This window comes from Haliotis asinina, chromosome 2 (assembly GCF_037392515.1).
Source record: "Haliotis asinina isolate JCU_RB_2024 chromosome 2, JCU_Hal_asi_v2, whole genome shotgun sequence".
Taxonomy (NCBI): domain Eukaryota; kingdom Metazoa; phylum Mollusca; class Gastropoda; order Lepetellida; family Haliotidae; genus Haliotis; species Haliotis asinina.
The window spans coordinates 4,575,505-4,587,213 of NC_090281.1; the positions used below are offsets into that span (position 1 = coordinate 4,575,505).

General features: G+C 40.6%; 1 protein-coding gene across 1 annotated transcript; it reads left to right on the forward strand.

Annotated features, from left to right (window-relative positions):
* The first annotated feature begins 1,238 nt into the window (after positions 1 to 1,238).
* On the forward strand, positions 1,239 to 10,242 carry LOC137274750 (GRIP and coiled-coil domain-containing protein-like). The gene is made up of 4 exons (XM_067808088.1): positions 1,239 to 1,554; positions 8,300 to 8,437; positions 9,213 to 9,380; positions 10,166 to 10,242. The coding sequence occupies exons 1-4, from the start codon at positions 1,239 to 1,241 to the stop codon at positions 10,240 to 10,242; spliced, it is 699 nt and encodes a 232-aa protein (XP_067664189.1).
* Positions 10,243 to 11,709: the final 1,467 nt, after the last annotated feature.

Sequence of the window (11,709 nt, forward strand, 5' to 3'; positions counted from 1 at the left end):
TTCAAAACAAACTCACGCACTCAGTCTAAGTTCATCTTTTGCATACACATGAACGACTGTCACAATATTGAGATTAGCCCATAGAAACATAGACTGATACACTATACAATAAACGGTGTATGGCATCCTGGTCTAACACAACAATGCAGATATCAGACACTAACAACATATTGCTGTCAACATCAGACACATACTACTCGAGGCAAATATATGCAGAACCAGTGAAGGGGGACAGGCTGCTGATTAAGGCTGGCACAACACACAGCCTTGTGTGGATGTGCCGTATACGGAACCTCGAAATGGCGATAACTGCACATAGACGTTCTCAGGGAGTGACGTGTGTAGGGGTAATACATGGCCCATGTGTCATTAGAGGTGTCAGCATATGTAGATTATTATACCATCAGACATGACATAGCTAAGAAACAGAGGTCGAACTTGAAAAGACCAATTTCAAACACCGAAGGACTCAATTTGACTTGAACCAGCAGTCTGGTGAATCAGTCGCATAATACCTGACAGATTTTGTTGAACCTTGTGAAAAACGTCAATACTGTCTGTCCTAAACGATTTTTGTCTTTCACATTTCTGTCATAGGGCTGTGATATGATCTATCGATTTTGTCAAACGTCGTGATAGTGTTGCTGTGGTAACTTTGAACATTATTTCACGAGTACCACGAGTACTTGAAGTGAAACATATAGGGAGAAACATTTTGACAACTTTATAAATAGTGCTTCACACAATAGCCTAAAAGCTCTTGGTCACATGTTCGCTTGGAACGATGGCTCATTATGGTATGGATTTCATAATAACACTATGTGCAATAAAGGTTTCCAAACAGATCTAGATTAAAGACCAGTGACCTCGACGATCGAGTCTGGCAAGACGGAATCCCAGCTCCGAAAATGTGGGAGTCGAACTCTCCAACAGTGACACAACTGAGGCTGTTGGCTGCTGGTCTGAGGTAATATGTTCGGTCTGACGTAGCTTCCTTACAGACACAGGCAGGAACGACCCCGAGACAACGGCCATTTGAGGGCGTGCCGCAGAGTTCATTGGTCTGGTGCAAGCTGTTTCTCTAAAATTTTACTCGTTACTGACAGCCGTTGCTGTACATGGGAGACATCGCAGGACAAAATCCCCCTGGACAAGTTCGAAGTTTGAGGACTGTGACACTCTGGTCGGTGATGTGTTTGAGGACTGTGACAGTCTGGTTGGTGATGTGTTTGAGGACTATGACGCTCTGGTTGGTGATGTGTTTGAGGACTGTGACACCCTCTCTGGTTGGTGGTGTGTTTGAGGAGTGTGACGTTCTAATTGGTGATGTGTTTGAGGACTGTGACGTTCTAATTGGTGATGTGTTTGAGGACTATGACGCTCTGGTTGGTGATGTGTTTGAGGACTTTGACAGTCACTTTGGTGGTGTGTTTGAGGACCATGACGCTCTGGTTGGTGGTGTGTTTGAGGACTGTGACAGTCTGGTTGGTGGTGTGTTTGAGGACTATGACGCTCTGGTTGGTGATGTGTTTGAGGACTGTGACACCCTCTCTGGTTGGTGGTGTGTTTGAGGAGTGTGACGTTCTAATTGGTGATGTGTTTGAGGACTGTGACGTTCTAATTGGTGATGTGTTTGAGGACTGTGACACTGATTATAGAGGTATGTCATGGTGACCATACTTTCTGACATTCTTCATAATGTGTTTGACGAAAGAAATTCTGTTTTTTGTTTCATTATGTCACCATGACCATATTAATACGCGGAATTAAAAAAGTACATTTCGCAAAAATATTTTTATCACTTTCTTTCTTTTTTCTGTGTGGGCACCATACACATTTACACACCATACAAAAATGCGCGGATTTTAGTTTTCACTTCAAACACAACGTGTATTTTTACTTGATTTATACGTACGTGTATGAACAAACAGTTAAGAGCGCAAGTAATGTTATCCGCTGGCGTGTTAAGGCAGAAGTCTGTTGACAGTATGGGGACAGGTTCCCCCATGTCTTACGTTTTCTGCCGAATCTTCTCTATACGTTGTTACGGAAAGAAGCGAGATTTGCCGATCGTAGTGTGGAACGTGGTCGGAAGTAACCCAGACATGGTGTGAGGCGTTTTTGTTCGTCTGTCGCGGTTGCACGTGTGTTCAAGAACGCCTCGTAGTACGTGAGCAAACACGAGGAAGGCCACAACAAATTTAGTGTTTGATCATCGGGCACCTTCCCATTTATTACTCATGTCGAGTGTGTGGCACTAAAATCTATGTTGCGGCACTTGAGGCGGTGTGATGCCAGAGACTAAATGCCATTTATGGTTTCATGTCGTGCCCGTGTCTTATTAGGAATACGGTGCCTGCTAGTCGTTATTTCCATTACTGTGAAATAGTTTTGGGTTTTACTTTTCGAGGATTTACTGATGACTTATATAATTTGTTCCGTTTTGTCACGTTGATTGAAAAGCTCGATTATAAATATAAACTCAAAATGTCGTGGGTTTTCTCATTACTTAGATCATACGTTTTTAATAATCGCTTCTGGACCAGACAATCCAGTGATCAACAACATGCGGCAACTGGGCTACGATGACGTGTGTCAACCGTTAGTCGCTTATTATGATAAGCACTTGTTACTCAAAATCAGTTCTAACAGGGGTATTCACGGGGCTACATACTGAATGAAAAAAAAACCAATCCAAAACACATGACCTTCTGTCTTAGACTGGTAATCTCAGTTTGAGGATTGCTCACCTAAATATTTCTCTACAGTGGAACACCACACAAGTTTTGAAATTCACTATGTTTGATTTTCTGTTTTTGCATGTGATGACAATTTGCACGTGCACCGATCCTTTCATACAACAAATCGTTTGGGAACTTATTTCCGGAGGAGCTTGTACATTTACAAGTAGTTAACTGCTGTGGAGTTTACTAACGCCCAAAATGGCAGTTACAACATTGTGTTAACAGCCAGATACTCAGAATCGAATTGCAGAGTCAAAAGTCGATTCGATTAACTTAAAATAATTAAGAAGAGGGAATTGCAAGATACATACACTGTGTCACAGATGTAAAGCAATATGGAAGTATCTTCTGTAAAACCATTTTGGGAGGATCTCTTAAGTCTTCATGTCAATAAACTCACATCTATACACAAAACATCACAAAACATAATGGTTTGCATTACATTCACCGTTTTATCCCCAAGTAATATGAAAAAATCTTTTGAGGGAGGGACCTTGCGTTTTTGTATAATTCCTTGCCAGGGAGCTCATCACTGTTACATAGTGTGGCCCCGTTATACTGATCTGCATCATCACATCATACAGAAATACAATGTACTGCGATAACGGTCTTCAATTCTTAAATGTCGCCCCTTACTGCCTTCTCGCAGTACAACTGTGTCACCATTTTAGCAAAACATTTCGTTTGCATATCAAACATAACACTTCTCAAGAAATATCAATTGTATGGATTCACTTATTGTTTGTTTGTGTGTTGTTTAACGCTATACAGTGACAGTGTGCAACTAACCGAATAGAGGAATAGTGTCTCCTTATTGCTATAGTGCCTCATTATCACACAGATACAGCAAAAAGCTCTGTTGGATTAACATGACCCCAATAATCCCCTACCCCCCAAATACCGGCACCCCATAGCACAGCTTGACCTGGCGAAAGAGCAATGGGACTCAGCGATGTTTACCGTGCTTGTCTGGTGTGACTGCATGGATGTTGTAGGGCAGCAGCACATCAGTCTGGGTTAACTTGACGACAAAACGATCAGGCTTTAGACATAAATACGTCTGACAGTTGTAACACATGTTTGTTTGAGCAAGAGAACATGATGGAACTGTCATCTCCTGATACCGTGATATAACTCAGTGTCATTTGATGCGACACTTAACTACCTTCGTTTCTTAACTGTTGCTACTACACACAATACCAAAAACAAAACCATGACCACTGAAGCAGATTCTATAAATCTGAATGAATGATTCGCTTAGAATGACCAGACATTCACGACAATGTGATCGAAAGTACCCGTCCTTCACTGTAAAGGAAGTGTTGTCTGACTCCATCGAATTGCCAGGCAACCTGACACAATGAAGTGATGGACGATACAATCCAGTGACACCATAGCGCAATTACATACCAAAGCTCCAGGTAATTTTTCAAGCAATTGGGTATATACTCTCATGTCTGCTTATGTATAAGTAATTGCATTTTTTAGGAGTAACTAGCATTTTCTGAAGAAATGAGTACTTTTACACAGAGTTTCTTGTCCTTACTGGGTAATTCACTCTCCTTAATATATAGATATAAATGCTTCTCAACAGACTAAAACACGTTCTTGTTATATTGCCAAATAGTTTTCAGCCATTTTAGATGCTCAACATGAAAGTCAGGTGACTATCAGAGTAAACTCCGGACAGTATATGTATGTGTATAGTTTATATAGGAATCGCCTACCTTTTGCTGATGCTGTTGTAGATTTTGAGCGCAACGACGAATCATACTCAAGCCAGTTTAGTTAATTGAGTAAAATACCCAAGGTATTACACACGTAGACCTACTGGGTTTTAAGTGATTCTTATGCGTTTTTGCACTCCCATATTTGTACTTAATTGAGTAAATGTGATTTTTGTTGAGTAAAATGCGCAAATACGCGCCTTTTCTAAAGCTCTGCATACTTTCTTGAAACAATAAAACCGGCTATGTCAATAATGAATAATGTCTGCCGCGTATACCATGTATTTTTACACATATACCCAGGATTCATAATGATCAGTGTCTAACGTTGCAGGTACAGGAAATGTATTTCCCATTCCCCAGAAATGTGACTTTGTATCATAAGGATATTTGCTTATAGGGAGGGTGTATAGGTTAGGCTGAACGTACACAAACGGACGGCAGAACCAATTGGTTGACAGATTACCTTCAGTGGACTTTGACCCCAGGAAACAAATATATTGAGAGAAGCCAGATAATATTGGGGCGACCTCTTCAAATGTTCACTAACTGCACCAATCCTTAAATAAGTAAAATTAACTCATATTAGCATGCTGAATGATTCGTTACATGCATTTGACGTGAATAGGAAACACAAGAATAGTCTTGAATCAGTCTTGAATATCGGCCAAATTTTCTACTGAGCGTTAAGGGCTACAAACGAAAATTGTTAGAATGGATTGCTCAGAATTAGTGATGACAGCATGTTTTTCAGAAAAAAGCACAATTCTGGGTTAAAACTCTCGTTTTAAGGGTCAATACTATCATACAATGACCTCACGAGGCGAGATTCAATGCTGACGTGTAGGAAGTACGGGAGAAAATACACTCCACAATTCGAAGTTTGCCTTCCATTTAAAACGTCGTTGATCGACGTCGTTGGCCGTGTTGCAATTTATAGATCACTGGATCATCTGGTTCCGACTCTCATATTTACAGGACGTGTACATGCCACCCAAACAAAAAAATCTACACGCTCGACGAGGAACGTCGGGATTACCTGACAACCGACAGTAAGAGGTCACTTTGCTGTTTTTACAAAAATATTTCGTGAAGCCACTTTTGATCCATTGAAAAGGAGGGTTTCAATTTTCAAATGATTTAAATAAGATGTGAGCATCATCATCAAAAGTAAAATATATGCAGAATATCGGATGTAGCAAATATATCTATTTACGGATGTGTTATCTCAAGCATTGTATTTTTTCACGGGCAATATGACCGTACAACAAATATTGTCCTTTGATAAAATCAACATGGCTGATCGGCAACTATTCGGAGTTTTGCCATAGCTGGTTTTCCATACATAGAGGGCTATAAGCAAGAGTCAGGTGTTATCTGAACGGAGGCAAGGGGCTATTGAGAGACATTTTATCTGCGTCTGTGTACAAGGTAAGAATGCCTGAAATGTTCTACCATATATTTTTATCTACTTAAGATTTGATATTGTACTGACAAAAAATAGATCTATGTTCATTCTACAGTTTCTCTACATTTCGTTTGAACCATGGCGGTACGCTTTGTGTCTAGCATCTTTGTTAGGACAATACTATACCAGTGGGATGGTCTATGTAGCCACACAGACCTGTCTGTCATATCACATCTTATTTCATGTCTAAACTGTTCAATTTTCGAAAATAGCGAGCTCAGTTGTTAATAATAAGGTGAAGAACCATTTCCGCGTTCTTTCTTCGATTCAGACCTTGTCATAAACATATGTTTAGGACTGTCCTTCAAACAACGATAATACAAGATGTTCGCGAATGTATAAGTTATCGTAGAAATTATCCAAATAGCGAAACTTTGGACTTGTCTCAATTTCGAACCCAGAAAGTACCTGTATGGGAAGTATAATTAACCTGGCGCCTACAGGTTTAACTGCATCGATTTAGTGGTTTTGAAAAGGCTGTGATACAATTTGTAATGTGGTGCCATAGAAAGGTGAAGGTCGCCCAAAAGAAGACATCCCTGGTCAGACTGTCACAGAATCATTTCCATTTCGCTGTGAGAACTACTGATTCAGTAATACTTCATCGTAAAGCGGCCTCTGTGCATGTATGTAGTTATGTATTAATTAGGACTCACATTATGTCGATGTTGCCCGTAAGACAACGTAAAACGTTTTTACTGCTCCCCTTTCACAAAAACCCCAACGTTGCTCTCTCTGCGTTTAGAATTTACCGCAAGTCGTAGTGATATGTCCCAGACGTTTACGCTCCCCGACGTTGCTGTCAGAACTTCTTAGGAATTTCCTGAGGGTGACTTGGCTGGGGGGTATGCTCTGAAACATTTAGCAAAATAATCGTACATGTCAATCGGGAATCTTAATATCGTTCCCATGGTTAGCTATTTTAGCCTTATTGAATTATCAAAGCAATTATTGAATTTTGCCTTTTCCAATGTGGGTTAACTATGCATGTCCAAATCCCACCACATACTGCTGACACCCGGTGTTCGTCAAAAGGTGAGGGTATTACGTTCAGATTATGAAAGTTTTAGAGATGGATTATTACGTCCATAAACACGTGTCAGTGAGATCTGGATCTCTAATCGAAACGTTTGGTCTTAGCCAGAGCGTTATCTTGACATCTGTAGCATCATCTCGATGGTCAAATGAGTTTGGCCTTAGCCAGAGCGTTATCTTGGCATCTGTAGCATCATCTTGATGGTCAAATGAGTTTGGTCTTAGCCAGAGCGTTATCTTGGCATCTGTAGCATCATCTTGATGGTCAAATGAGTTTGGTCTTAGCCAGAGCGTCATCTTGACATCTGTAGCATCATCTCGATGGTCAAATGAGTTTGGTCTTAGCCAGAGCGTTATCTTGACATCTGTAGAATCATCTTGATGGTCAAATGAGTTTGGTCTTAGCCAGAGCGTTATCTTGACATCTGTAGCATCATCTTGATGGTCAAATGAGTTTGGTCTTAGCCAGAGCGTTATCTTGACATCTGTAGCATCATCTCGATGGTCAAATGAGTTTACAATGAGGATACACCACCTCCAGCAAAACGGTTTTTGATGTGGACTGAAAAAAGGATACAAGGTGACATAATACTTAAGGCTTTATTCTTTTCCAGCTAGATCCTCTCCATCATGAACTTCCTAGTTACAGCATCGGTGTCGTTCCTCCTGCTCGGGTAGGTTCATGAAGCATTTACAGTTGTGTACATCATTGTTCATCTAGCTTACCTGTGTATCTCCAGTCGGACTGATTGTGATAAATAGTCTGGTCATTTGGTGATACAGTACATACAGTAGCTCATCCCTGCTGTCCTCGGGGTATTGCTGGAACATTGCTGAAGGCGGATACAGCAAAATCAGTAACTATTTTTAACATAGGTTCGCGATCGCCCTATAAATCGCTCTGTGCAACGCAGCGTGGCCCACGGCTTACTTTGTATAAATGACGGAATGGTTATTTTGTGTGTTGCCATATTACTGGAACACGAAATTCAGGCAAGCGGTGAGCGTGTCCGTCACACTAGAGTGGAGATATATAACACTGGACAAGCGACGACTAGTCAACAGTTAGAAATACATGTATACTCAAAGCAAACGAAACGCAACTCTGGTGTTTTTGTCAAGTTTTAAAGTAGAAGGCATAAACATGAACGCTTACTTTTATGAGATTTCAGGGTTTTTTTTACATTTGCTTTTCTTTTATTGTATATTTCATGTATCTAATACAGATCTCTATAGATACTTAGAAATGGTATTCATAAATTGTAGCTCAACTAGCTCCATTGCTCCTTTACACCAGTATGGAGGATCATGATACTAGTACTAAGCTTTGTTCTTCAGTTTGGTATATTGCAACTCTGAACCTCAGAAAGAGGTGATGTTGTTCAACAACGTCGATAAGGACAAAAACGGCAAACTGTCCAACGCCGAGTTGGAGGCCATCTTCCTCTTCTTTGACGCTAACGGTAAGTGGGACGTGCGTGCGGTGTGTATGTGTGTGTGTGTGTGTGCGCGTGCGTGCGTGCGTGCGTACGTGCGTACGTGCGTACGTGCGTGTGTTTGTGTGTGAACGAATCCGGATTATTAGAGATTCTTCTGTTTTGACATGCCGAAATGGAACATTTACGCCTTATTTGGACACGGTGTACCGACCCCTGCGGCATGAGGTGTCTGAAAGGGCCCAGTGGTCAGGCGTGAGGCCGTGTCCCAAACTACCATTATATCGATCCCCAAGATTGTCTAGATCAAACATGATTATTTAACACCCTCTTAAAATAGCTGTAACATTGTTCAGTTCAACATTCTTTAAACAAAAAGACAAGCAAACAAATAAATATATGGCGACTCGGAAGAGATCGACAATCTGAGAAACAAAATCATGCCTCCGAATGCCCCATACACTGTTCACTATATGTGTGTGTGATTTGACTGGATATATAGGCAGTATTGGTGTATGCACATGACGCAGATCTTCAGCTTTCAAACTATGCGCATGAGGTTTTCCTTTCATGGTCACTTGCAAGTGATTGGTGTTTGTTTAGTGTATTAAAAATAATTAAAACTGGCTTAACAATACTGGTTAACTGCACTTGAAGCAGACCTAATTTTTCGCTCGCAGTGCTGGAAGGTCTGCTTCATGTGTAACACATCCCCAGCTACCCCACTGTTGAGACAAAAACTACCAGCGAAACATTTCATTACGCAGCAAACCTTACACACGTGGCTGATGTCCTGTTGCAGACGACAAGATGATAACACAAAAGGAGTTCGAGGATCAGTGGGTTGTGAAGTATGCACTGGGACCTTCGGCGGAGGCGGTCGCTCTCTTCAGGGCTGCTGATGCAAACGACGATGGCAAGATCACAAAGGCCGATCTGCCCTTCATCTTCCAGTATTTCGACATGGACAGTGAGTATGTCCAACAGATGTGGTCAAGGTGTTCAAGGGTAACTGAGACCTGTGCAGTGATGATTGGTGTTTACCATCCCATAAACGCCGCCCCTGTTGTATCATATTTAGGAATCTGTGTGCCCTGTTAATCCTGTGGTTCGTTTCACAAAGTAACCTTTACTAAGGTTAACCGTCTTTATACAGCACTAAGGTCACCTAAGCGACCTGCAACCAGCTTAGTGCTTTGCGTCTTGTGAAAGGAGGTCCTGGCTGGTTTTAATCTCTCCGTGATTCATCACGATGTCCGCTCAAAGAGGAATCCCTGACTATCAGATGTAATCATGTCTCTTCTACTTCTCCTGTAGCTTCTGGTGACTCTTGTCAAGTTTCATTTTCAAGTTGAAACAACAAGTGTATCGTTAAATTGAAACGTAGAGGAATTCTGTGTGAAACCATCAAATAACCAAGATAAGTTACACAATAACAATAATATTACATTTACTGTATTTCACTGTCAACACAGAGTAATGTATTTGAGGTAATCAGTGGAGTGGAAGTCCAACACTGGTCCAGTCCGGACATACAGGGTGTAAGAATGTGTCTTCTACAGCTACAACTACAAGACATTACTCCATTCCTTTGCATTATGCCTCTGTTTTGAGAAGATTTGAGCTGACAACAGTTTTGATTACCTCCGATTACTTTATGAAAGTCAGATATTTTCTTTTCATCAAGTTACGTTCTTGTCAGTTAATGTTGTAGACGTTCTGTTATGTCTTACCAACAAATCATTTTCCTTCCAGGTGACGGTAGTGTGGACATGAATGAGTTCCTCACGCAGTGGGGCGATCTCACGCTTCTTCCGGCGGTGGGCAAATAGACGCTCGAGTTGTCTCCCTTCCGAAGGCTGTCGTCCTATTGTATATTAGTACAATAAATGTTTACGTTGTTTCCTCCTTGTGTGTTGTCATTTTGAAAAAGAATATTGTTACAAAATAAATAAAAAACATCATTTAACCAATGATGGTTGGTGAGTTAAGTTAAGTTCCTTAGGTTAACGTCTTAGGTTAGGGCGTGATTGCATGAGTGGTTTTGGGTTGGTACTGCAAATGCGGGTAGGCAGTAGGGTGAGAGAGTGAGTTTCTACTCCGAAGATATGTTATATGAATCTTTATTTATGCCAGGCATAAAACATTCATACTGCAAATACTTATGACCATAATTGATCCAACAATTACTGGATTTCAAAGGCTTTAGTGTGGATAGAGGTAAATGATTTGTACGGAGCAGGCATGGACGTATATAGATCTTGCTCTCTTCATTTCTCGTCTTTGGTCCATTCTCTGGTTAAATACCCGCCAAACTAACATATTTGGAAATGCCACAACATTTCCTATTATTTTTGGTGTAGGTGTTTGGTGGTAGTTCTATGTATGTGTAGTTGGTTGCTAGAAATGATAACGACTGTTATCGCCATTAGTTTGGTGGTAGTTCTATGTATGTGTAGTTGGTTGCTAGAAATGATAACGACTGTTATCGCCATTAGCTTGGTGGAGAGATTAACACAGAATGGAGCTTTACTGTTACAACTGAGTTAAAGCTATTGCTGTAAGTGAACGTAGAATATTTCTTTTCATTTTTAGTATCGTTTACCAGTGTGAAATATGATTTAACCGGATGTCAATAAATTATGCGCATTTTGTACCAGGATAACACGTGTCGGTTGTCTCTGATAACCACAAATAGCAAGAATACTAGCAGATCGTCCAGTATAATTATTACCAACATTTATCAATATAACCATAAACTGAAGACACCTCCCCTGTGTTGATATTGTTTGTGTGCGTCACTTGTAGTTTAAGGTCGCTAGGGCGTAGTGTAAGTTCTATAGTAACGAGCAGACACTGACGAGTGTGTAATCTATATATGTCGGTCAAGGTAATGTTGTGTACATTCAGTTATGTCACGCTGTTTACTAACTAAAGCTTTATACAATTCATTTACGTAAATGCTTCCTCCATTTGTTATGTTGACACTAAGCGACGGGATACAAGAGTTATAAGATCAAGGATCACAACGAACAAACACATTTTCATTCTGGATTTGTCATCGCACGTTACCGCCATATTTGACGTTTGAGTCTGTCAACTGTTGCACGGTCAGAATTTTAGTTCACTTTATTGTGAGACTGGTGAGATTTCCTCATTACGGGTTATTTAGTCTTACAGTATAAAATATACTGAATTTTGTAAGCGGCTAAGGTTTGTGTTCTTGAACGTCCACGAACCTTATACACTTAGTCTCTTATAGTTCAGTTCGACTCTGGTTGTATTGAGTCCGAGGACAG